Below are 27,500 nucleotides of genomic sequence, written 5' to 3'. Positions count from 1 at the left end.
AAACATTCCTGTTGCTCTTGCACAAGTAAACAGCTGGCCATAAGGTGATGACACACCTGACAAGGTTTTTAACAATGTGCCTTGTCAATAATACTATGAAGGTATTGCTTAGACCAGTTGTTCTCAACCTGTTCTTTGAATAAATGCCCCCCTGGACCTCATCTTCCCAAAGCTTCCCAATGCCTGTGGTCAGTGACGGTTCTCTGTTGTTTTGTGATGCATTTAATAATATATGAGATTGAAGTTTAATGTTTTAGGTCTCAATGTTAATTTTGTGACAGTTATGAGTTAATATCTACAAGGGGAGGAAAGGTAGTATAGTTGTGAAACGCCCACTACCGGGAGGACTCAGTGAGATTAGAGCCAGGCTGCATGCCATGTAATGTGAAGGTCCGGAAATTAAAAGAAACTAAATGAAGACAACATGTTTCATTATTGACCAACACTACAGTTTGCATCAATAACTTTAAGGAGTAGCCTCAGGTGTGTACATGTGTTCTTGTTCTGCTGGTGTGTGTGTGTGTGTGTGTGTGTGTGTGTGTGTGTGTGTGTGTGTGTGTGTGTGTGTGTGTGTGTGTGTGTGTATGAATGAGAGTGAGAGTTTGAGTTTGAGTTTGAGTTTGAGTTTGGGTGTTTTATGCTTGAACTTGACACACATGCACACACGCCCACAGGCTCTAACAGTTACATTACATTATTACATTGCATTTGGCAGACACTTCATAACCAAAGCAACTTTCAAATGAGGACATAATCATAACCAACATCGCTAGCAGAAACAAAGTGCACGGGAAATATACAGAACAACACGTGCAGATGCAAAGAAGGGTTAGTTGTCACGCGGGCCTTTGGGGGGGGGGGGGGGGGGGGTTGGGGGTGCGAGGAGTTGTATTCACACAGCGTAAATGCAAAACGGCAAAACAACGAGTGCAGTATGACATTGGCGCATGGAGAAACTATAGGCCTGGGCCTACATTTCAGCCATTTATATTTTGAGAAATAAGGCTACCCATTTTACCCATGACATGTAGTAGTACATTGTCATTGTCAAAAAATGCAGTACAGTAAATCATTTCTGTTTACAACACAGTTTCATTCGTCCCTCATGCAGGGGTCTATATAATGAAAACAATAATCAAACAAAATAGGAGCAGGGATAAGAATTTAAGATCACTGTGTGTAACGCATAGACAAAAAGGGTCTAAGAGGGTAGGCTATGCCTTTTCCCCCACACACATAGGCGTACACAATCTACATGAGGGGTGCTGGTCACAGGGCCAGTTTTTCAAAATTCCTTCCATTAAAAGGGCTGAACAACATATTACACATTTATGTCTATATTCACATTCATTACACATTCATTTCTATATGCAGCCCGATGTCTCCTCTGCTGTGTCAATGAAGGCCTATCACCTAACTCATTACAACTGTAAAACAAAGCCTGGGGAGTGTTAGTAAACTCATCCCAACTGTCCCTTCTCTGAAGTTTTTTTTATATTGCTCCCAAACCCAAGTTAACTATAACAACTTGACTAGGCTTTTGATCCCTCTGTCTTTCAAGCACTTGTGGTTTTCTCTATAGGATGTATTTACTCCAGGAGGAAAATGCGAAGGAAATCGTAATTCAAATCATTTTGACAAAAACGGAAATTGTTTAAAAAAAAAATTTTTTTTCCTTTTTTTTTTTTTACATTTTCGTAAACTATGGCGGCCAAATTTAAACTATGGCGGGCTGCCATAGTTTCCTCAATGTATGGGAAACACTGCTCTTACACACATACACAAACATCATGTCAAGAGTCTGGCCTGGGGCTAGGTCAGCTCAAACATTAGTCTAGTTATAACAGTTCTAACCTCAAACCTCCTCTAACCCCCCTAGGACCAGGTGGATCATCTGAGAGCGCTGAGCATTCCAGCATGTTCCATCAACTCCAAGCTGCCCATAGCTGAACGCCGCACCATCCTCGCTGACCTACAGGTAACACACACACACACACACACACACACACACACACACACACACACACACACACACACACACACACACACACACACACACACACACACACACACACACACACACACACACACACACACACGTAAATACTATACCCTCCACTCATTCCTGTTGTATATGAGTGATTCTACGATTTCCCTACGCTTTTGGCAAAAGCAAAATGTCAATTATCAGTATTTTTTTTCAACTAAATGACCTAGATGTTAACATAGTGTATATATTTAAGTTTCCAAACAAACAAATTGACAAGCTTAATCTTAAATCATTTGATAAATACTCTAATGAAAGCGAACATTTGCTTAATTATTTTGTCAACAGTGTTATGGACAAATACTATGTAATTTCAAACATATATAAAAATACTACAGAGTTGAAACAATATATGTTTGAAAGTGCTTATGTCCCTTAGCAGTAATGTTGTCATTAATCTGTGCAACTGATATAAAAAATGTGATTGTTGAGCTTCATAAGTAGGATTTTATGAGTCACTGTGATACAGACTGACACATTTTTCATCATAAATCCCTGTAACGTCTGATTTGAATATAGTCACCCTCCTTACACAAGACTTCCTTCTCCAGAGATAATCCCTAGTGTATGTTCATAGGATTTTTCCAACACATAAGGGATCAATAGCGCAAAAACACTTTCAAAACAGTCAACGGTGTAACTCAATTGTGTTACGGTCAACAGTGCAGGGGAACAAGTCGGCACTTTTTTAGGAGAAAAAAAACAGAGCAGACAAACCCATCTCCCAAGACAAATTTTTTTGTTTGTTTGTCTGTCAATATGGATATAAATTGGCAAAAACATACTCCTCCTCAACTGTCATCAGTGTTGCCAGATTGGGCTGGTTCCCGCCCAATTGGGCTGCTTAGGATGGCCGTGTGGGGGTAAAAATGGCATCTATCAGAAAAACCTTCCCACTGCCATATAAATCAATAGAATTGGGCAGGTTTTTAGGGCGGATTTTGATCATTTTTTGGGCTGGAAATCATCAGCCTCATCTGGCAACCCTGACTGTCATACTTAATTGTAACACCATTGACGGTAACACCGTTGACATTTCAGCCATTTTTATGGTGTTGTGCTAACTGAGGACCTCAGAAGTTCCACCACAACACCTTAATCAATTCATGTATCTGTATGCTTTATCTGTGTTTTTCCACATGTGATTTCTAATTCAGATTCTTATGAATATGTTGATAACACTGTTGACAGGCAATTTTCCCGCTATGAGAACATGAAAAAGAATGGATTAAATTATGGAAGGATGGAGCTCAAAATTTACCAAAAAGTCTTCCCGTATCCTGCCAAAGAGGTTATGACATCACGTGATGTTATTCGTATGGCCTAAGACCAAACCATTACTGATTTATGGAGGAGGTTTCAGACCGTGACACGGTTAACACAGTTTTCGTGGACACACACAAAATGGCAAATTTCATGTATAATGGAAAGGACAGTGGTCTTTCTGACAGTTTTGTCATATTGTGATGATTACTGTGAATCAACATTTGCAATCGTCTTGGGCAAAACAAGTTTCTTTACATGCTAATATGAAGACTGAATCTGACATTTGGAAAACAGGACGGCATGAAAACGCCCAAAACCAGTATTAAATATTCATTCTTGCTGAGGGAAATAATGCTATGTCTACACTTTCTGTATTATATGAAAGATAAATGTTTTCTAATGTCCAAAACATCATTGGATGCAGTTAATAGTTAGTGGAATTGCCAAATAAAATCCACGGACTTAAAAGTGTAGGCGAATTAGAGAATCGCTCATATATTGCAGTGTGATCATCACCTACTGAAATTTCTCTACATTCACACTCTCTCACTCACTCACTCACTCACTCACTCACTCACTCACTCACTCACTCACTCACTCACTCACTCACTCACTCACTCACACTCTCTCTCTCTCTCTCTCTCTCTCTCTCTCTCTCTCTCTCTCTCTCTCTCTCTCTCTCTCTTATTCTTCTGTTAAATCTTCTCTCTCTCTCTCTCTCTCTCTCTTATTCTTCTGTTAAATCTTCTCCCTCTCTCCGCAGTCTGAGCGCCCCGTAGTGAAGCTCCTCTACATTACTCCAGAGATGCTGGCCTCTCCCGCCTTCCAGCCGGCCCTGAATGCCCTCACCGGCCGCAGCCTGCTGGCTTGCCTGGCTGTGGACGAGGCCCACTGTGTCTCCCAATGGGGGCACGACTTCAGACCAGACTACCTCAAACTGGGGTAAGTGTGTGTGTGTGTGTGTGTGTGTGTGTGTGTGTGTGTGTTAGAGCGTGGCTCGGGCCGGTTTTTTCTGTCCGAGCCCGGCCCTCAGCCGACAGAAAAGTGATCAACCCCGACCCGAGCCCGAGACTAATTAAAATGTTTGTGTCCGAACCCGTCCGAAGCCCGAGACCACTGTAATAACAACAGAACCTGTGCGCAAGCAATATTTTCTATGTGGCCTCCTTCATACTCAAAATAGCACGTGATAAATAGCCAGGATAGGCAACTAGGATGAGGCAATTTGCTGTAGCCTAATTTAGTTACGCACGCATAGTAAGTATAAACACAGGCATACATGTGACAGCGCACCTTATGTTTCTTTCGGTTAGACCAGAGATGTTGGGTGTTGTGATCAAATGCATGGGAGGGGCGTGAGAGGATAAGAAAGGCGAAAACTAACGAATACGGTTTGGATGCAGTCAGCGCGGCTATGGACGCATTTGTTACGTTACTGTTAGTGCAAATAAATCCCCGCGAGCCGGTGAAGATGCCACTCCTTGTCGTTAACAAGGATGGGCTATAAGTTCACCCCGAAGAACAGTAGCCTGTTCGGCCCTCCAAGAGAATGTCATTTCCCCTGATGTCCATGCGGTCAATATAAAATCAGGAAAGGTTGCACGCGCATAGTTACAACTGTAGGCTACAGTAAAAGTGACAAGAATTAAGAACCTACGTGAAGGACATGAAATGTCACAGCGGACAAAGTAGTAACAGGAAACCTCTTCGCCCCTACCTTAGGCAACTCCACGTAGCGTGTGCGTCTTCTTTAATCCATATTATGCTCCTTGCTACCCCTTGCTGGAAATGTAATCCTTGGCGAGCAATGCAGTGACAAACTTCGTCATTTTATGTTCAACATTTAAGACAGCACCGAAGGCATGCTAAAACATGGCCTACACTAGGCCTACAACAAAAGACCACGCGTTCACTGACAACTGTATTTGGCGCTTATTAAGAAAGCAAGTTGACTCGGCATTCCTGCTCGGCTGACTGGGAGTGAGCGTCCATGTTGCCACTGGTAACTGGCGCGTGCATACAGCCAATAATAATCACTCGCACGAGTAGCCTACCAACATTTTCATTTACGCATATTCAATTACTTATTTTTTAATCACAAAACTGCCGTTTGCATGAACTGAAACGTTTCCTCTGATTGCTTACAATTTTCACAATGTCTGTTTGCTTCAAGCCCGAGTCCGACAGATATTCTATTTTTTTTTGTCCGAGTCCGGCCCGGCCCGTCGGGTTCCGACCCGGCCCGTCGGGCTTCGGTCGGGTTGCCATGCTCTGGTGTGTGTGTGTGTGTGTGTGTGTGTGTGTGTGTGTGTGTGTGTGTGTGTATGTTTGTGCGAGTGAGTGAGTGAGTGAGTGAGTGAGTGAGTGTGTGTGTGTGTGTGTGTGTGTGTGTGTTAATGTCTGGCTTAACATGTACTGCACTGACTGTGTGTGTTTATGTACAGTGTGTGTGTGTGTGTGTGTGTGTGTGTGTATGTGTGTGTGTGTGTTATAGAGAGGTGGGAGAGCGCCACCTGTCTGGTTTAACATGTTTTGCACTGACTGTGTGTGTGTGTTTCAGAGAGGTGAGAGAGCGCCATCTGTCTGGCGTGAAATGTATCGCGCTGACGGCGACGGCTCCTATGCGTGTGCGTGATGATATCGCTCGCTCGCTCCACCTCCAGCGGCCGCTCTCATTCGCCATTCCCGTGTTCCGCCACAACCTCAGCTATGACGTCATCTTCCGGGAGATTCTGCCCGACCCATACAAACATCTCGCACAATTCGCCCAGGAGTCATTCAAGGAAGGAGAGGTCAGTTTTGTGTGTGTGTGTGCGTGTGCGTGTGTCAGGGCTTGACACTGACGGGCGCCAGGGCGCCAGATACGGGTTGAAATTGCGCGTGGCGTGTAACAAGTTAATCTCACTAGCCAATGGGCTGGTAACTTATTATTGGGGTGTGATTGAAGACAAAACTGTGGAAGATTTCTCTTAAATTGTTCACTACCAAAAAGGAGTCCAATGTAGTCTTGCGAACCTACAGGGCACCAAGCCCTTCTGGCACCAACAGCCATGCTATGTTCAGAGTTAAATAAGAGTAGAGTAGAGTAGAGTAGAGTACTTTTATTAATCCCGAAGGAAATTAAATAACCTTTCTTCCCCATTCTTATGCTCGGTTTGAACTGTATGAGATCATCTCAACCATGCCTACATGTTTAAATACACTGAGTTGCCACCATGTGATGGGCTGATCAGAAATGTATGTCAATGAACAGTTGGAAAGGTGTGCCTAACAAAGTGGCCGGTGAGTGTAGCGCACCTTTAATTTGAGGAGTATGGATTTTTCCCAAGTCCTTCTAGAATTTTACTCGAACACTCTACAGCTCCCATAGAAGCCACTGCAAAGTCCTTATGACATCATAATGAGAACTCAAAATATTGGCAAAATTCTAATCACATATTTGTGATGGTACTCCTCAAAGGGTTAATAGTGTTTTCAGGCCAGCCAGGAGGCTGCTAGTGCCCCTTCCCACTAGCCTGGGAAATTCCATGCTGCTTTCCACAGTCATTCCCATCTGAAAGGCAGCATGCAAGTGGTTCACGCAGTGAAAAAAACGAGTATTTAGCCAACAAACTTTCCGGTTCCTGAATCCTTTGATTTTCAATGTGAACATGTCCGTTGGTTTGAGATTATGTGCAAGAACAAGCATCGACATGGTTCTCTGTCGGCTTGAAGACACTGTGTCTTTGTCTTTGTCTTTGTCATTGTGTGTGTGTGTGTGTGTGCGTGCGCGCGCGCGCGTGTATGTGTGTGTGTGTGTGTGTGTGTGTGTGTGTGTGTGTGTGTGTGTGTGTGTGTGTGTGTGTGTGTGTGTGTGTGTGTGTGTGTGTATATAGGGCTGTGGTATCGTGTACTGCCGGAAAAGAGAGTGTTGTGAGACGGTGGCCCATAAGCTCACCAAGCTGGGAGTGCTGGCCAAACCCTACCACGCAGGTAACACACACACACACAGCCCCACTTTAATATCTTTGTGGGGTCCTCCCATTGACTTCCATTCATATTAACCCTAAATTAACCAAAGAATGCTTTAAGGTGCCGGTATGCTTGCTGCAAGATACGCGAGCGCGTGCACGATTCGTTCATGAACGCGTTAACATGCATATTTAATGTCAATTTCGCGCGCGTTGGACACGGCAACCAAATGCGTGCGTCAGGTGCAATATCTTCAAACTCGCTGGGGGCGATTGTAAGATAGACTGCGCAGTTCCACGCGTGTGCTTGATATGAAAACGACAATGGCAGAAACTTTTAAGAGCGTCTTGTTGAGTTTGTCCGAAATTTCAAACATTTGTGATCATACTTCCTTGTTCCACTTTGAAAAAGGAGCATGCACATACAGGAGTAGTAGCAGTATTCTTTCCTTGCCCAGGGAGCCCCTCTTTTAGTTTTGTTGTTTTCCTTGCCATCTGTGTTCCTAATTTCCGCATCCCAATGCTGCGTGCTCTCTGCCCCCTGGATGATACCGCCAGTATTTTGCGTCTTGGTCAACTGCTTTTGAAGCAAGCATGTGCTGTCGGTTGCTCGCGGTGACGTGCGTAATTTACAGCTTGCAGCAAGCATACCGACACCTTAACTGTGCCCAAACCAAAACAATCCCTAACTTTAACCTGTCAGTAAGGAATTGCTTTTTTACACTTTTACTCTTACCAGTAACAATAAAACTACCCCAGCAAAAGGGGTCAAAACATGTGGGGTCCAGGATTTGGGCACCACATGGAGCGAGGGCCCTACCTTGTTGGTGTGCTCCAATAGCAGTGGCCTCACGAAAGTAGATTGGTGCAGTACACACACACACACACACACACACACACACACACACACACACACACACACACACACACACACACACACACACACACACACACACACACACCATGTCCATCTACTTGTTCTCCCTTTGTTCATCTCTCTCTCTCTCTCTCTCTCTCTCTCTCTCTCCCTCTCTCTCTCTCCCAGGTCTGAAGACAGCTGATCGTGTGGCTGCCCAGACTGAGTGGATGGAGGGGGCAGTGCCAGTCATCGTGGCCACCATCTCCTTTGGCATGGGAGTGGACAAGGCCAACGTCAGGTGTGTGTGTATGTGTGTGTGCATGCGTGTGTGTGGGCAGTCCCCTTTAAAGTAGCTACCACCGTCTTTCGCATGGGAATGGCCAAGGCGTGTGTGTGTGTGTGTGTGTGTGTGTGTGTGTGTGTGTGTGTGTGTGTGTGTGTGTGTGTGTGTGTGTGTGTGTGTGTGTGTGTGTGTGTGTGTGTGTGTGTGTGTGTGTGTGTGTGTGTGTGTATGCTTGTGTGTGTGGGCAATCCCCGTTAAAGTAGCTACCATCAGCTTTCGCATGGGAACAGCCAAGGCCAGTGTCAGGTGTGTCCGTGTGTACGCGCGTGCGTGCGTGTTTCTGTGGTAGGTTTGTTGCCCAATGTGACCCATTTATCATGTGTTCTTAAAGTAACACTCCTGCCAATTTCAATATGCTGTTGTATTGCTCACCCTACCCTTGACTTGTCAGTACCCGGCGACGCTGCATTTTCTGGCTCAGCCCCAGTCGCGCTTTTTTCAATGAAAGCGGGAGGCAGCGGGCAAACGTTTAGCCTTTCATGAAGCTCATAACGTGTATCAAAATGCTTGAGAGTGAATTGGCTTGCTGTTTGGACACATACAACGAACCCCAATGGGTAATTTTAGTATTGTGTGTGTTAGGTTCGTAGCCCACTGGAACGTGGCTAAGTCGCTAGCAGGCTACTACCAAGAGTCAGGGCGTGCTGGGAGAGACGGACTTCCCTCCAGCTGCCGAACGTACTACTCTCACCGGGACAAGGAACAGCTGGCCTTCCTGATACGCAAGGAGGTCCTGCGCAAATTGGTGAGTGAGTGAGTGAGTGAGTGCGTGCGTGCGAGCGTGCGTGCGAGCGTGTGTGTGTGTGTGTTTGTGTGTGAGAGAGAGAGAGAGAGAGAGAGAGAGAGAGAGAGAGAGAGAGAAAAGTGTGTGTGTGTGTGCGGGAGAAAAAGTGTATAAGTGTGTGTGTGTGTGTGAGAGAAAAAGTGTATAAGTGTGTGTGTGTGTGTGAAAGTGTGTGTGGGGTGGGGGTGAAAAAGTGTATAAGTGTGTGTTTGTGTGTGTGTGACAGTAAATAAGTATGTGTATGTGCGTGTGTGTGTTGTGCAGGCGAAGCGAGGGAAGGAGAAGGAGCAGGACAGGGCGTCCATGTCGGATTTTGAAGCCATGGTGTCCTACTGCGAACAGGAGGGGTGAGCAGAGCAGCGCACACACAATGTTCCTCACATCAATACAAAAACTTGTCTACTACTACTTGTGTGTGTGTGTGTGTGTGTGTGTGTGTGTGTGTGTGTGTGTGTGTGTGTGTATGGGGGGTGGGGGGTTGTATGTCAAAACCAACTGTAGAAAATCACTGTCATCACCTTTGCTAAAACGTCTGTAATTGGAACTGCAGTTTTACAGCACATCACAAGGTGACACTAAGATACATTGCAGTTTTACAGAAGGCCACAAGATGGCGCTTACAATCTGTCTGGTGGTATGGTGGAGGAGTCCCAGGTTCTTTTAGCACTGCTGGAGAACGGCTGTCCCTGTATGTGCATGGAGGGGAGTGTGTGTGTGTGTGTGTGTGTGTGTGTGTGTGTGTGTGTGTGTGTGTGGGTGTGGGTGTGGGTGTGGGTGTGTGTGTGTGTAGGGTAGTGTGTGTGTGTGTAGGGTAGTGTGTGTGTGTGTGTGTCGGTGTGTAGCTGTGGGTGTTTTCAGTCCAGTTTCCTGGGCAGCGCCCTGGGAATGCACACACACACACACACACACACACACACACACACACACACACACACACACACACACACACACACACACACACAAATACACACACACTTGCCTAACATGCCTACCCTGTGTGTGTGTGTGTGTGTGTGTGTGTGTGTGTGTACGTGTGTACGTGCTTGAGTATGAGTGCGTGTGTGTGTAAGAAGACCGAGAGTGCAGCTCCTGCAGGGGTCTTTATTGTGTGGTTGCCGGGGGCAGAGGCCCTGTGTGGAATGCACATGCCATACTGCACAAGAGGCCCGGAGTGGGCTACCATTGCATTGGTGTGTGTGTGTGTGTGTGTGTGTGTGTGTGTGTGTGTGTGTGTGTGTGTGTGTGTGTGTGTGTGTGTGTGTGTGTGTGTGTGTGTGTGTGTGAGAGAGCGTTTTTGTTCGTGTGTGTGTGTGTGTGGTCAAGTTGATTCTGTCAGTTACCGTTTTCTGATTCGTTCAGACCAGTTTTATTTCAGACTAGCTCTACCATATCCCGAACTGGTTGGCAAAGATGCTGTCAAGAAAAGGGGCCCTGATTGTTCAGACTAGTTGTTGTTTTTGTTGTTGTTGTTGTTGTTGTTGTCGTCGTCGTTGTTGTTGTCGTCGTCGTTGTGTATTGGTGTGCTCTTGGGTTGTTTGACAGAGCTGGGGTAAATTTCCCGACAACCTTGTTAGCAACTTACTTGGTTGCAATGCAATTTCCCATTGACAACTTACTAAGTTGCTAACAGGTTAGCAACGATGCTTTCGAGAGACGCGGTCCTGGTGTCCTAGAGTCTTGTGAGGACCTCTGTGCTGGGGGCTGGTGGCTAGTGGCTAGGGCAAGCTGGCGCTCTGGGGCTGCAGCTCCTTGTAGGGGTCTAAGTCCTCTGCGCCAGGCCTTCTGGGTATTGAGGCGGGCAGGGTGTGGCGTCTTGGCGGGTTCTCTTGCTCTGGTGTCTCGTGGGTAATAGCTTGCAGGTAGCGTCGTTGTCTGGGTGAGGCTTGGAGATTGGAGCACTGACAACATGGCAATATCAACAGCAGCAGGAACATCACTAAAGGAGACACACGCGCGCACGCACACATACGTACACACACACACACACATACACACACTCACACACACACACACACACACACACACACACACACACACACACACACACACACACACACACACACACACACACACACACACACACATTATATTAAAGGTGGGAAAATTTGTGAAATTACTTGTCTTGCGTTCATTGTTGACTTTTTATATCCACTGAATATGTACATTTCTCTTCCAATTGGGAAGTTATCCCATTTTCTAATCGGATTGAAAGTGTCCATGTAAACATGACAAGTGTGAAAATGATTGGAATATGAGAGAGAGAGAGAGAGAGAGAGAGAGAGAGAGAGAGAGAGAGAGAGAGAGAGAGAGAGAGAGAGAGAGAGAGAGAGAGGGGCAAGGGGAATACTGACTTATGAAGGACGTGACGATGGCGAAGGCTGTGATTTCAACGGCGTCAGCGTTGGCAAGTCTGTGTATTTTAAGGCCCACCCTCTCCAGCAGCTGCCAGACAATATCCAACTCCACCACCATTCTGATTGGCTCGTGTGACTGCCCGTCTCAGCACGGCCCACCTCAGCACTGAGGGGAGATGGAGCAGTCACATATACACACAGAATACCCCTTTATGATGTCATAATAGCAATGCCGTCATAATGTGTTGTAGGTGGAGTAAGGAGTTTACAGTACCTGTGAGGTTTGTGTGATGCATGTGTTGGTAATTGTAAGTGTGTTATAGTGTGCCTGTGTGTGTTGAGACTTTATAACATGTGTGTGTGTGTGTGTGTGTGTGTGTGTGTGTGTGTGTGTGTGTGTGTGTGTGTGTGTGTGTGTGTGTGTGTGTGTGTGTGTGTGTGTGTGTGTGTGTGTGTGTGTGTGTGTGTGTTAAAGAAAGAATGAAAAGTATTTTAAGCTGTGTGTGTCTGTATGTGAAATGTCATTGCTCAAGAAAGAAATATGTTGTGTGTGTACGTGTGTGCTTGCATGCTACTGCTGGTTCTAATTAACATGCTGACTGGAAGTAGGAGTTTGTTTACTGTTCAGCTAACTCACCACACACACACTCTCACTCACACAGGCACACAGACACAGACACAGACACAAACACACACACACACACACACACACACACACACACACAGTTATGTACTGTAGGTCGATGTGTGCAGAAAGACTGCATGCGTTATAGAATACTTACTGCAGAGACGGATCCAATGGAAACCTTCCTGAAATTAATTTTAAGTGGAGCCAAGAAACTTCAGCAATGGCAGACTACTTTCCCTAACATGCTACGCTGTGGAGGCATTTTAAACCACATGCGACAAATGGTGCAATCCGATTTCCCGGTTTGATACAATATTGTTACAGCCCTAATAAATATGGATTAGGGACTGCTCATTGTTTATGATCAGGGTTTTTCGGAAGATTTGTACACTTTTCTTTTTGCATGACCTTCACCTATCAATCTTCAAACCTGACATCGTCAAAAAATGCATGACCCTCCACTACGGTGAAGTTTCATCAGCACACGTTGATTGACCAAAGTTGCCGCTTATTGAATGTTATTAGATTCTGATCTTGAACACTATACTTCACGATGGTGGTGGGCATTTCTGTTGATGCCATTGACCCTGACAATAAATAACTAACAGTCCCTTCAACTTATTTTACCATGTAATAAATGTGTGGCACAGGTTGCTTCGCTTTCACTGCTCTGCCAAGCTTTATGGGAAATCAAACCTTTTTTTAAACATCTCGCTGTTCAGTACTTACCTTTGGACATTTCAAGCTATTCATTGGATGCTCATTGGATGCTTGAAGTCATGTAAATGACTGGAAAAATCCATGTCTTCTCTAAAACTTTTCACTAATAGTGTATATGGGTCTATTTCAGATTTTAAGGTGCACTACTGTGTAATTTATTTTCTGAAATCATGCTGCCCATTCACAAATGCGCCCATTTTACGAATACTTACCACCACTATCAAATTCTTTATATTCACTATGACACAGAAACACTTTTCATACATGAAAAGGTGGATCTTCTCCATGTCCGCAATTTTGAATTTCCATAAATACACATTTTAGCTGCAAAACTTGCTGTACTTTGGTCATAATAGTAAATATTTGTTTATCAGTCAGTAAATATTAATGAAAAGATCAAATTTGGCAATTGGCAGCACAGTTTCAATGAACAGCATAGTAGTGCACCTTTCAGTTTACCATTTTATATTCATCACCATAACTAAAATAAAAAAAATATGTCTGCCCCCGTTTTAATGGCCAAGCTTATCACCAGCATGAAGACCAAGCTATGGAGGGTAATTCGTGACTCAACCTGTTCCTGTGTGAATGGAGTGTTAGCCTGGCTGTTAGGTCAAGTTAGCTACACCTGAAGAGGGGCAGTACAGTCTGTCTGTTTGCTCTGACTGTAGGCGGTAAAAGAGCTAGAACGCTGACGCCTTTGAAAGCACAGACCAAGGGGCGATGAACACGACACACGATTCAACCTGAAGTGTTCGGTCAGGGAGAGTGACCAACCGAAGCTTGTGTTTAGAAAAATGTTAACATTTCACTGGCTGTGGCCTGCTGCCACCGAACTCATTGCATATTTTTCCGCTGAAGTTCAACTTATCTTGTAAGGCTTTTTGACGCCTAGAAATGCTTTTGCAGCTTTTGACGCTTCTGCAGCTTGCTCTTCCATGGAAAGTGAATTACTTCTGCCGCTGTCAAGCCTACGCTTGCTGTTTGTCCCTGCGGTAAATGCTATCAGCCAAAGGAAACTGTGTTTTTCATGATATTGAGGGCGTCAGACTTGTGGTTTTGAGGCAAGAAGACGTGTGTGTGTGTGTGTGTGTGTGTGTGTGTGTGTGTGTGTGTGTGTGTGTGTGTGTGTGTGTGTGTGTGTGTGTGTGTGTGTGTGTGTGTGTGTGCGTGTGCGTGTGCGTGTGCGTGCGCACAAGCACACAATGTCTGATTAAGATCTTTGCTGCCAGTAGTGTAGGTTAAAGTGTGTGCCAAACTTGTGTGTGAAGAGCTTAGTGGAAGTGGGTAACTGCACTGCTCACTCCCTTCTCAGCTCTCAAGACCACGACCATGGGGGCCCAACTTCTTCCAACTTGGGGCCTATGTGAAATTTTCACAAATGTTCCCGGCCACCTCTGACCCAACAAACAATACAACTGGAATAAATAGTCATCAGCAACACATGCAAAAATATTATTTAGATTTTTAGAAAATAATTTCAAGGCCCCCCTGGAATATCTCCAGGGGGCAGCAGTGGGTCACTGCTTACAGTTGCAGTATTACAGTTGCATTATCACTGCTCTGAACACTGCTTTTCATGATGTTGAGGGCATCAGATGTGTGTTTTTGAGGAAAGGGGTCGTGGTTGTGTGTGTGTGTGTGTTTGCAGTGGTCTCAAATGTGCCATCTCACCATAATATCACCACAATATAACATACAAATTATAACATAATCGTACAAAAAAGCTCAAAATAACTCCACAAGCACCAAAAAAGTAATTCTTCCTGAAAAGTGGTGGAACCAAAGTGGTGATATAAAACTGGAAAAAAACAAACAAAAAAAACCCAGAATTAAACCAGATTTTTCTGCTCTTAAAAAAAAACAAAAAAATAAAACATTCCCGGTGAAAACCCTCTTTCAGACGTGACTTTTTTACAGTTTTATCTTGTCATTTGGTTGTCCTGCCCCCAGATCAGATGTTTTTGGATGTGCAGGCTTTAAAGCGGAATTCACCTTTCAAACAATATTGTGCCCTATCTCTGTATTAGACCACATTATAACAGGGGATTATGTAGCCACTGGATATAATATCTTTATATTAAATATAAAAGCTTTTTATTGTTTTAGTAATGGTGATTTCAAGCGTCATCAAATCACCGGAAGAAAAAATAACGACTACAATGCCATTAGAACGTTGCTGGGTGATTTGATTGAACGCGTCATCAAATCACCTCGGCATGACAGGCGCCATGGAACAGAACAGCAGGCAGGCAGATGACACATTTCGAGGATGGAGATATTTACATTGTCCGGATAATAAGCCTACTTCAAGTGGGCCTATAGGTTACTGCACAGTGGTAAAAGCCTTGGTGCATTCAATCCAACTGCTTAAAAAAAAAGTTTTGTCCGCATTGTTAATATGAGCTCATTGTCATTACAAATCACCTAGGCTATCGGAGCGCACCAGTCCACGATGTCTACGCCTGCCAGGTGTAGCCTATTAGGCCTGCAAGTTGTAATAACACATGGTAGGCATTGCCTACACGCTTTTTTGTTTTTGTTTTGCGTTGTTATTAATTTTAATATGCTATTAATATATTTTTTTAAAAGCTTGCTGAATTATTTGAGGTCCGGTCCGGATCACGGTGCAGCGGCCACGGACACTCCGAGTCCTGGGCTAAACAATAGGAGCTCGACAGTGAAGTTGTCTTTAATTGAAACAGGCTTTATTTTAAGATTATTCAAAGTTATTTGATGGATTGCTGAAGGAGGCTGCGACCATTTCTACCCTCAAACGTGGCGTACTCCTTGCACTGCTGGCGATGTTCATGCTCCTCTTACGCAGGTTGCAAACAATAGCCATAAATGCATGCGCTGGCTATCATTACTGCACTTGGACTTGATTGCATTTAAACAACACGAGCAAGAACAAGGCACACTCAGGCAGGCTACTGAAGTCATTGTAGATTTCAGCTCACTCCCCAGGCAGTCAGGGCCGCCTATTTTGCATAAATTATAAACACAGTCTTCCTCTCGAGGGACAGTTGAGACGCGAACGGACGAATCAAATTAAACACTTGACCAAAGTAAGCGACAATACCCTACATCTTCAAAATGCAGGTCTAACCCAACACCTCCCTCAAACTGGCGAGATGGAAACGGTGGGGTGTCCCGTCCCGATGCGCTATTTAGACCTATGTGGGTTTATAAGCTATGTTTCACGCAAGTCATTTCTCATCTTCTAAAAACAGAAAGCATAACCTGAACAGCGAATGCCCAGAAATGCGTGCGCACGGTGCAACTTACCGAGGGGCGATTTTCCTTCATGTTGCACTTGCATTAGAGTCAATGAATGGGATGAAGACCATTTTTAAAAGGCAGGATGCACATTTGTTTTATTTAGGCCTATAAATTATCAATTCCCTCTGGCTTGTAGGACTATTTGTTAGGGACCAACAGCAGAGGTCCGGATGAAACAGCTTTTGGTCAAACACCAGCGCGAGAGAGAGAGGGCGAGAAAGCGTGCGCCCTTTGATAAAGTTGGTTGAACGGAGACAAGTCCGCCTCGCCTTTGGATTTGATGGGATTAAACAGATAGATAGAACATGAGCAGAGATAGACAGGCTATTAACTTCTTGAATGAGTATTACATTTATTTATTTTTTCCAAAATAGACTAAATGTAAGGTTAGGCTAGCCTTCTCATTTTCCGTTTCAGCACTAATCTGAGGACAGCGATCAGTTGCGACACGAGCTGCACTTCTCAACAGTTTGTTTTTCCATTCGCTTTATATTCGCTGTTAGTGGCTATAGTTTGCTCCATGAGACCCAGTGAAGAAAATGCATGATTGTTATGTTTTTCAACAGTCTACATTAACAACATCAATCTGTCTCGGATATCAGCCTACACTTGTCCTAAAACCAGCCACGACTGCTGGCAGCGAGCACTGAGCAGCCAGAACGCAAGATTCCTTCGAATTCGGTGACGCGTTAACCTGGCAACGATTACTTAGGTTCCCGCAGTGCATTCTGGTTAACTGAGTACGTTAAAATAGCGTTGGCAATCGCGGTTCAGCACATAATTGTATTAAATAAAACTAAATAATGCAAATTACTTTATTTTTCTCATGTAAAATGCAAAATGAGGATAATTTACTTGTGATAACAGCACACATTGTCCAGAGGTGAATTCCGCTTTAACCTACTCCTGGAACCAAAGTGGTGAACACAAAAGCTTGTTCAGGTCGACTGAGAACCTTGCTGGTGCCCGTTCCCGCACGTAATCGCAAACCGGCCTGCGTGTTCACGCCGCAGATTTTAGCGTTTACGAACCAGTACGTTGTTTCGCAATGCAAACCAAAAAATACTTTTTTTCCACAAACCATGCCGACAATGCCGAGTAACACACAGTCATGTGCGGAAAAATTCAGAGCCCGGTATGAACATGGATAGTTTGCAGATAAGCACTTTAGTACCGAATGTAACAGGTGCGGGCACCGTTCCGGTTGGCCTGAAAACAATAAAAGTGGGAAGATTTGCGAAACTCCCAGGCTCACTGAACACGGGCATTGTAAACTGCAGGGATCTTCTCAACAAAAACCTGAAGAAACTGAACGAGGCATCATTGTACGCAGTACTGCTCTCCCGAGTTGGCGTGCAAAAGAGGGTTTGTGGCTTGCGGCTTGCAATGACACAGATGAAAACTAGGCTACAAAGAAACTGCGTGCCCTGAACCTCACTGCCTTGTTGTTCGACTTGAATTGAAACATTTATGAAGACATCTGCATCTTGAAATAATGGATGGCCTCGACCAGCTGAAAGCAGAGCTGTGTGGTCCAGTTTTCTCCTAATGGCATTCCTTTCTTCCACTCCATTAGGATTTAAAACTCAGGCATGACATTGCACTTGATCTGTACATCAGTTTAAACGGAATTACATCTTTATTGCATCACGAAGTTTAAACGAGATGCGAGGTGTACAAATGCTTAAACAGTAACAAATTAATAAAGCGGTGTGTGTGCGCGCAAATGCAACATCTCACTGTCTGTTGGTTGTATTTTCCTGCACAACTGTGCCAAATCACTTGTTGAGTCTGGGTGAGCCAGAAGAGAGCTCCAACTGAAGAATCAACAAAAAGCTAATGCAGAGGCCGACTTGTGAGTAAGGTTGGCCTCTGCGCTGGTGGTCTGGTGTCCTCAGAGGGGCTTGTGGGTAATGTATTCCTCTGGGTGCTGGCCCAGGCTAGAGGCCCTGTTGGCCTGCGGGTGGCGTAGTCCTCAGGGTGATGTGTTTGGGCTGGAGACCCTGTTGGATTGTGGGTAGTGTAGTCATCAAGGTGAGGTTTTTCGGCGACTGCGTCCACAGCAACAATGACAGCAGCATGCCACACTCAACAGCATCACGAACATCACTAAAGAAGACACAGAACATAAAATCGACCACATTTAGTTGCAACACTTGCAGTTTGGACATGGTATAATGTTGAAGATGATGAGAGAGAGAGAGAGAGAGAGAGAGAGAGAGAGAGAGAGAGAGAGAGAGAGAGAGAGAGAGAGAGAGAGAGAGAGAGAGAGAGAGAGAGAGAGAGAGAGAGAGAGAGAGAGAGAGAGACAGAGAGACAGAGAGACAGAGAGACAGATGAAGTGGGATACTGACTCATGAAGCCGATGATGACAAGGAAGGCTGCAATGTCAATGCCACTGGCGTTGGGAAGCTCCTGCAGCTTTAGACCCACCCTCTCCAGCAGCTGCCAGAAACCCAACTCCTCCGCCATCCTGATTGGCTCGTGCGGCTGTCTGTCTCAGCACTGCCCACCTCAGCACTGAGGGGAGATGGAGCAGAGTCACACACACACAGAATGCCCCTTGATGATGTCATAATAGCAATGCTGTTTTTAACATGATGTCCTTATATATATTAGGTGAAGTAAGGTGCTGTTTACTCGTATCCGGATATTTTTAAATGTGGATATTTTTTTCATCATTTCATCATTTTTTTTGTGTAAACGCAACATGTGGATGAAAATAAAAGCTCCATTGTAACAGGTGCATTTTAGCCCTGTAAATGGGATATTTTTAAAGACGTATTTTTGGGATGCGAATTTTAAAACTCTGTTTACATGTAACCGGAAGGCCAAAACCAATGTGTTTTCAAAGTTATCCACATGTAAACAGCTTCTAAGATTTTTGCCTAACCTGAAGCATGGAGATTGAGGGTGTCTGTGAGTGTGAGTGCTATATGCTGTGATGTTTTGATGAGGGTGTGTTTTTGGGTGTGTTAAGGCATGAAAAAGTTTCTCGTCATGAAGTGTGTTGAAGCACTTAATCGTGCGTGTGACTTTTTTTGCATGTTTTGTCCTCGGGCCGGGTGCGTATGTGTATTTGTATGTTTTAGGGGAGGGTGTGTTATTATTACATGATTGTACTGAGGACTATGTGTGTGTATTAGTCAAACAGTAGTTATTGCTAAGGAGAAAAAGATTGTGTGTGTGTGTGTGTGTGTGTGTGTGTGTGTGCGCGTGTGAGAGAGAGAGAGAGAGAGAGATATGGGAGAGACATTCCCGGTAACCTGAAGTAGGGATTCCTTGTAACCTACAGGTTACGGAGAATCCCTATTAGGGATTCCTTGTATCTTTTTAGAGAATGATAGGGATTCCCGCAACCTGAAATAGGGATTCCTGTAACTTTTTAGGGATTCCCGTAACTAGTAGGGATTCCGTAACTACTAATAGGGATTCCCGTAACCTATGCCCAGGGATATAGTTGTTTCTGGTGTTGCTATTATTATTATGTCTAGTGGGGTAAAAAAGTATTTAGTCAAACACTAATTATCATTCTTCCAAAAGTGAGTTGCTTTAGTCGGCTTTATTGACAATTTCTTTACATGCACTGGTCACAAAAAGAATTAAAATTACATTTCTTACTTTCCCACGCAAACATAGCCATACTTTAGGTATAGACATAGACAGTATAGACTTATAGGGTTTTCACACCTGGTCCCTTTCAACCCTTTAAGTGAACTCAGACCTGTGACTCAGCATTTTCTGTGCATATGTGAACGCTTCAAAGTGTACCCAGACCCCTTGGAACTGAACCGTACTGAGACCTTCATTGTTAGTTTTTAGTCTGTATGCTGTTGATGGAAGGTGAAAGAGTCATGACTTATGAGCTTGATTTACAAAAGTGTAATGCCTTACATTACAAATACCATGTAGTAATATTGTCACGTAACTGATTGATTTGAAAAGACAGCAACATGTAATCAGTCATGTACAGGTATTAAAGTTTCCGAGACCCTTACTACCCCAAACATCCAGGACAATCCAGGTCTATGCTCATATTTATGGACAGGAGGAGCGCAGCAAAAAGGGGGTGAAGATGAGATGCCAACAGACGCTATGTCCATTCAATGGAGAAGAACATAAAAAGGTTATCAGGGAGGACAAGGAAATTATGGTTGGGACCATCTAAGGTGATCATGTGGTCGTTCCCCAGTTTGACCACAGAGAATACACAGTTGGCAGCTAACTGGAGAGGCCTAGGCCTTTGCCAAGCTATGGATCTTGTTAACCGTGGCTGTAAATTAGCAAATGTAAATTGACATTTTTGTATTGGGCATTTCATTGCATTGTATCGCAAAATGCATTTTATATAGCTTGTAAAAGTATGATCTCAAAATATTTGAATGACACGCAAGTCATGTAAATAACCTTTCTTCCCCATTATTATGCTGGGTTTGAAGTGCATCAGATCATCTTGACCATGTCCACATGCATAATACATTGAGTTGCCACCATGTGATTGGCTGATCAGAAATTTGCCTCAATAAACAGTTGAGAAGGTGTTGCTATCACGTAAAGTGGACGGTGAGTGTATATATCAGGCCCAGATTAAGGAGGATTTTACAGAAGAGATCCCCCCCTTCTGCTCCAGGGACAGTAACCAATGTAAATACTGTATCTGTAAGTTGCTTTGGACAACAGCATCAACTAAATGTAATGTAAAGTAATAAAATGTTTTATTGGTATTCTTGGTACTGCATTGAAGTTGAATCAATTAATCTTAAGTCAATCAATGAGGTTAATCAACTAACAATTAACGAATTCATAAATAATGTCCTTCGCTTGCCCACACCATCTAATAATTAAAGGGAGAATTTTGGGTAACACTTTACAATAAGGTTACGTGAGTAATGACGGAATAATGTCTGAAGTAATGATTGATTAATAGTGAATAAATGATTCATGTATGCAGTAATGTCTACTCCATTAGTAGTCATGAATTACTCATGGTTGGAGTAATACTGATTCACTATGAAGTACAAACCCCAACTCCGATGAAGTTGGGACGTTTGGTAAACAGTGAATAAAATCAAAATGCTATCATCTTCAAAATATTCAATCTATTCATTAGATGGAGAATAGTGAAAAGACAACATATTAAGTGTTAAAACCGAGAAAAAATATTGTTTTGGGGGACATATGTACTCATTTCTAATTTGATAAATCCAACACGTCTCAAAAGAGTTGGGACGGGGATCAGTGAAATTTAGTAAACATCCAAATAAGATAAAACAACAAAGAAGAACATTTCAAAATGAATTGTACTGACGGACAATATAGGTGTCCAGGTATAAGATCATCACAGAGAGGCTGAGTCACTCAGAATTTAAGATGCAAAGGGAATAATTACCATAGTTATTACATACATTTTTGAATTCCCTTTGATTTACCACGATTGAGTGTATATAAGACATATTTTTGTTAATAAAATCATTGTATAGGTTCATGACATCATGAAATATATATTGGATGTAGTCTCACTCTAATTCCTGGAGTGCTAGAGCTATTGAAAATTTACCATATTAAGAATGCTTAATGCATGAAAATGATACAGGGGTGTAACATTCTCCTAAGCACCTGAGCTCACTTGAAATAGACCGGGAAGACATGGGAAACTGTCCTTAGCTTACAGAAGTCATCAGAAGTTGTAGAAGTCAATTCTTTTTGACAATAATAGAGCATAGCACATCCTGTGCTACAGTAAAAATGGACCATCCAACTTGTGTTAGTGCTAGCTTCAAAAGTCAGCCTCCATGATGGCATGCGGGTGCAGTAGTGCATTGGTTAAGATGTTCTCACTCATCTGTAGAGTTAAATACAGTGCTGAATGGTATAAATGGGTTTTAAACAGCATGAAAAGCCACTCATGCATTATATTTTGAAGGGAGGGTTTTAACAGTTTGGCTCCATCATAAGGACCAGCAGGTGATAAAATGGTGGGTTTTTGGTCAAGACCTGTCACACTGTAAGCACTACAGAAAGGAAAACATTGCAAAACATGACAAGGAATACACCCACCATTTAAGCTGGTGAAATCATGTCCAAGATAGGAATTAACACTGTTTTTTATATAAAATCATCTCATCGGTTAATGTATTTAACTGTTAAGTGTTGTCTTTTGTTTTGTTTTTAGTCTTCCTCGACATTTGCTGCCATTTATTGTCCCCGTCCCAACTCTTTTGAGACGTGTTGGATTTATCAAATTAGAAATGAGTACATATGTCCCCCAAAACAATATTTTTTCTCAGTTTTAACACTTAATATGTCGTCTTTTCACTATTCTCCATCTAATGAATAGATTGAGTGTTTTGAAAATGATAGCATTTTGATTTTATTCACTGTTTCCCAAACGTCCCAACTTCATCGGAGTTGGGGTTTGTAAATGTGGTATATCAAGAGTTAATTAAGAGTGTGAGTTCCAAATGTTAGTAAATCATGTGCTAACATTGCTGCAAAAGATCTCTCCGATCATATATAAATCAGATCAGATGCCATTTAATGTATGGAAAGCCATGTACCACCCTTCTACATGTTAATTACGCATCAATGTCTTTACTAACCAGGCTTCGCCCGCCGACTAAGTGAACTCAAAGCCAATATATCTTAGGGGGCAACTCAAGTATTCCAACATGTAGGTACCTATAACTATACATTTTCTGAAATCTCCTGATGTGTAGATGCCATTTAATGTATGCAAGGCCATGTACCACCGTTCTACATCTTAATTATTTGTCAATGTCTTTACTAACCGGGCTTTGCATGCCGACTAAGTGAACTCAAAGCTAATATGTTTTAAGGGGCAACTCAAGTATTCCAACATCTAGGTACCTACAACTGAAGAGTTCAGATGCAAAACCCCTAAGTGCCTTTTCAGAAAATAATCCTAATTCATTTTTATTTAATACAAAGCTATCAACATTACATTTTTTATTTTTTATTATTTATGTCATATAATTATTTATATGTATTATCAAGTACATGAATGTAAACCAAACCAACAATTGGGTTCTCTAAAAATATAGAAGTGCAGGTCTTCAGAAATGGAGTTAGGGGGTTTTGCATCTGAACTCTTCAACTACTGTATACATGTTCTGAAAGCCCTTGATGTGTAGATGCCATTTAAAGGGACAGTTTGGTCAATTTCAACATGCAGTTGTATTGCTCACGCTACCCTTGACTTGACTTGACTTGGTGATGCCACATTTTTCGGCTCAGCCCTTTCCGAGATATTAGCAATTCTAATGGGGGCAGCGTTTGTTTACATTTTTAAAAAATGAAACATAGGCCAACTCCAAATATTTTCCCAAAAGGTACTGCTGTTTGCTAGTTGTCTGCTGATGTTTTATAACCTTTTGGATGTTTTTGGGAATAAATAAAAATGTTTTTTTGAAATGTAAACAAAAAGCTGCCCCCATTACAATGACCAGGATCTCGGAAACGGCTGAAGAAGAAGAAGAAAAAAATCTCAGGCACTGACAAGTCCAGGGTAGTGTGAGCATTACAACTGCAAGTTGAAATTGACCAAACTGTCCCTTTAAGGTAGCCAAAACCATGTACCACCCTTCTACATGTTAATTACAATTCAATGTCTTTACTAACCGGGCTTCACACGCAGACTAACTGAACTCAAAGCCAATATGTTTTAGGTGGCAACTCAAGTATTCCAACATCTGGGTACCTAAAACTATACATTTTCCAAATACTCCTGGTGTGTAGATGCCATTTAATGTATGCAAAGCCATGTGCCACCCTTCTATATGTCAATTAACCGTCAATGTATTTACTAACCGTGCTTCACACGCAGACTAACTGAACTCAAAGCCAATATGTTTTAGGTGGCAACTCAAGTGTTCCAACATCTAGGTACCTAAAACTATACATTTTCTGAAAGCTCTTGGTGTGTAGATGCCATTTAATGTAGGCAAAGCCATGTTCCACCCTTCTACATTAACTGTCAAGGTATTTGGTATCCGGGCTTCGCATGCTGACTAACTCAACTCAAATCCAATATGTTTTAGGGGGCAACTCAAGTATTCCAACATCTAGGTACCTAAAACTATAAATTTTCTGAAAGCTCCTGGTGTGTAGATGCCATTTCATGTATGCAAAGCCATGTACCACCCTTCTATATGTCAAATAACCGTAAAGGTCTTTGGTATCCGGGCTTCGCATGCTGACTAACTCAACTCAAATCCAAAATGTTTTAGGGGGAAACTCAAGTATTCCAACATCTAGGTACCTAAAACTATACATTTTCCGAAAGCTCCTGGTGTGTAGATACCTTTTAATGTATGCAAAGCCTTGTGCCACCCTTCTACATGTTAATTACGTGTCAATGTCTTTACCAACCGGACTTTGCATGCCGACTAAGTGAACTCAAAGCCAATATGTTTTAGGAGGCAACTCAAGTATTCCAACATCTAGGTACCTACAACTATAACTTTTCGTAAAGCCCTTGATGTGTAGATGCCATTTAATGTAGGCAAAGCCATGTACCACCCTTCTACATGTCAGTTACGCGTCAATGTCTTTACTAACCGGGCTTCACATGCCGACAAAGTTAATTCAAAGCCAATATGTCTTAGGGGGCAACTCAAGTATTCCAACATTTAGGTACCTAAAACTATACTTTTTCCGAAAGCTCCTGGTTTGTAGATGCCATTTCATGTATGCAAAGACATGTACCTCCCTTCTTCATGTTAATTACGCGTCAATGTCCTTACTAACCGTGCTTCACACGCCGACTAAGTGAATTCAAAGCCAATATGTCTTAGGGGGCAATTCAAGTATTCCAACTTCTAGGTACCTAAAACTATACATTTCCTGAAAGCTCTTGGTTAGTAGCTGCCGCTTGATGTAGGCAAAGTCATGTACAACCCTTATACATGTCAATTATGCATCAAGATCTTCAGTAACCAGGCTTCATACGCAAACAAAGTTAACTCCAAGCCAATATGTCTTAGGGGTCAACTCAAGTATTCGAATATCTAGGTACCTAAAACTATATATTTTCTGAAATCTCCAGGTGCGTAGACGCCTTTTAATGTATGCAAAGCCATGTACCACCCTTCTACAGCCGTCTCCAAAAGAGGAAACAGGGAAACAGCTCTTATGAGGAGCTGCATGCATGCTGCAGGTGTTTGGGGGCTTTTATCATTGATTAAACCATGAAGTTAAACATTTATTGCTCTACGAATAGCAAATATGTTACCATCTCTCATTGATCTTCATTGTTTTTCATTGTGTTGCTTTCCATGATTACAATGACCCTAACATACAGCTAAGGCCAAAGTTGTTTTTTTTTTTTTAAGAGGTGAGAGTGACTCAGTGATTAAGTATGACACCCGATCTGCATATTTTAAGTGTTTTGAAGTGACTTATCTGCTCATTTTCACATTTATGTTCGATAGGCGACAAAACTTTTGTCTTGTGAAAATCTGCCCTGTCTGTGTTCATTAAAGGGTCAATCTTTCTTTGGTGCATGAAATTTATTTTTGTACATACATTTTCATTCGGGAGAGTTGTAGCTTTCATATGAGTGACTTCTGAAGTCAAGTGATTAATTGAAAGTCAGGTTATTAGCTGTTATTCCACAAAGATGGATAGGCGACAACTCTTTTGGAGACGGCTGTACATGTCAATTATGCATCAAGATCTTCAGTAACCGGGCTTCGCATGCCGACTAAGTCAACTCAAAGCCAATATGTTTTAGGGGCCAACTCAAGTATTTCAACATCTAGGTACCTAAAACTATACATTTCCTGAAAGCTCTTGGTTAGTAGATGCCTTTTAATGTATGCAAAGCCATGTCCCAGCCTTCTACATGTCAATTATCCGTCAAGGTCTTCAGTAACCGGGCCTCGCATGCCGACTAACTCAACTCAGAGCCAATATGTTTTAGGGGGCAACTCAAGTATTCCAACATCTAGGTACCTAAAACTATACATTTCCTGAAAGTTCTTGGTGTGTAGATGCCATTTAATGTAGGCAAACTCATGTACCACCCTTCTACAAGTTAATCACGCATCAATGTCTTTATTGTTAAGTGAAGTGAAGTGAAGTTTCCCAACTTCTACATGTCAATTATGCTACACTGTCTTTACTAACTGGGTGTCATATACATAGTTGTTTATTTCATATCAGAATATTTTGGAGGGTACTTCAGGTATTCCTACACCCAAGCTTACGTCTTTGGCATCCTTGGGTGGTTCATATCACCGCCTAGGCACCTGATAGTTGTTCTTGTGAAGTTTATTTCAGCACCACCTACCCATGTTTGCCATGCTGACTCTGAGGACGACATAAAAATGTCAAAAGGTAGTCTTGGTACTTGCTATATAGAGCATAAATTACTTTCCATATCTGAAGATGTTCAGGTTAATTCCTTCACTAATTAGACTCTCCATCTCTTCACCCTGTGCATGCAGTGCATCAAACCTGCTGCAGAATGCACTTAGCAAACGCTACTTGTTAAAGAGTTCCCAGTACAGCAGTGAGGAGGGAGACAGTCACCTCCTCACAAGCTGGTTGACCACTGAAATGGAAGTTCTTTGAGAAATTACACTGAGGGCACCATAACATCCATCCTCTCTTTGAATTACATGTTTGCTAACTAGTGCTTGAACAATAATTAAAAGCTCATTGGACAAAATTGCCTTCCAAACATTTTTGCATCTTGTCTCCATTTGTTTTGCTATCAAATAGGGATTCCTCGTAACCTCTAGGAAAAGTCAAATGAGAAAAGGTCAATTGAGAAAAAATGTGTCTCTGTATCGTCTTTATACATACCAATCCATCATATCATTGCCAGTGACAACATGATTTTGCAATGTTTTTTAGTCCAACTCTTCTGGTTTAGTAGATAGAAACCCTAGCTGAGGTTACGGGAATCCCTATTTTTTAGGAAAATAATTATTGAAACCTAATATATCAACTACAATCACTAATTGTATGCACATACAAGTGAAAGTGAGGTCATCTTTCAACTGTCTACTAAAAAAGAAACAATAAACTCTGCTTTAAGTGTTCCTTTTTGCATTGATAACAGTAAGTTACGAGGAATCTCTATTTCCACTTTTTTTGTAATTACAACAGGCAAAAGACATAATATACCCATATGTCTCACATATATCTCATCTTTGATATCCACGCTATGTCTATGAAATGTTTTTCCTCGCATAACTTGCATTGAAAAGAAGTTTTAAGGGCAAATTTGAAAAAGTCAAAAC

The 27,500-nt window shown here is 42.6% G+C and overlaps 1 protein-coding gene and 1 long non-coding RNA gene across 2 annotated transcripts in view; one reads left to right on the top strand and one right to left on the bottom strand.

Moving 5' to 3' along the window:
- The window catches only part of recql5 (RecQ helicase-like 5), a 46,474-nt gene that overhangs the window by 937 nt on the left and 18,037 nt on the right, over positions 1-27,500 (top strand). Inside the window, exons 3-9 of the mRNA XM_063221047.1 lie at positions 1,880-1,978; positions 4,077-4,255; positions 5,874-6,105; positions 7,189-7,285; positions 8,309-8,420; positions 9,048-9,210; positions 9,514-9,596. Of these exons, the coding sequence (XP_063077117.1) occupies positions 1,880-1,978; positions 4,077-4,255; positions 5,874-6,105; positions 7,189-7,285; positions 8,309-8,420; positions 9,048-9,210; positions 9,514-9,596 (965 nt within the window). The remainder of the gene's footprint in view (positions 1-1,879; positions 1,979-4,076; positions 4,256-5,873; positions 6,106-7,188; positions 7,286-8,308; positions 8,421-9,047; positions 9,211-9,513; positions 9,597-27,500) is intronic.
- LOC134467128 (uncharacterized) overlaps positions 17,850-27,500 on the bottom strand; it is a 13,461-nt gene continuing 3,810 nt past the window's right edge. Inside the window, exons 2-3 of the long non-coding RNA XR_010038454.1 lie at positions 18,588-18,753; positions 17,850-18,342 (exon numbers count right to left, since the gene is read on the bottom strand). This is a non-coding gene — a long non-coding RNA (uncharacterized LOC134467128). The remainder of the gene's footprint in view (positions 18,343-18,587; positions 18,754-27,500) is intronic.

Source organism: Engraulis encrasicolus, chromosome 17, assembly GCF_034702125.1.
Source record: "Engraulis encrasicolus isolate BLACKSEA-1 chromosome 17, IST_EnEncr_1.0, whole genome shotgun sequence".
NCBI classification, from domain to species: domain Eukaryota; kingdom Metazoa; phylum Chordata; class Actinopteri; order Clupeiformes; family Engraulidae; genus Engraulis; species Engraulis encrasicolus.
This window is presented reverse-complemented; position numbering and strand designations above follow the sequence as displayed.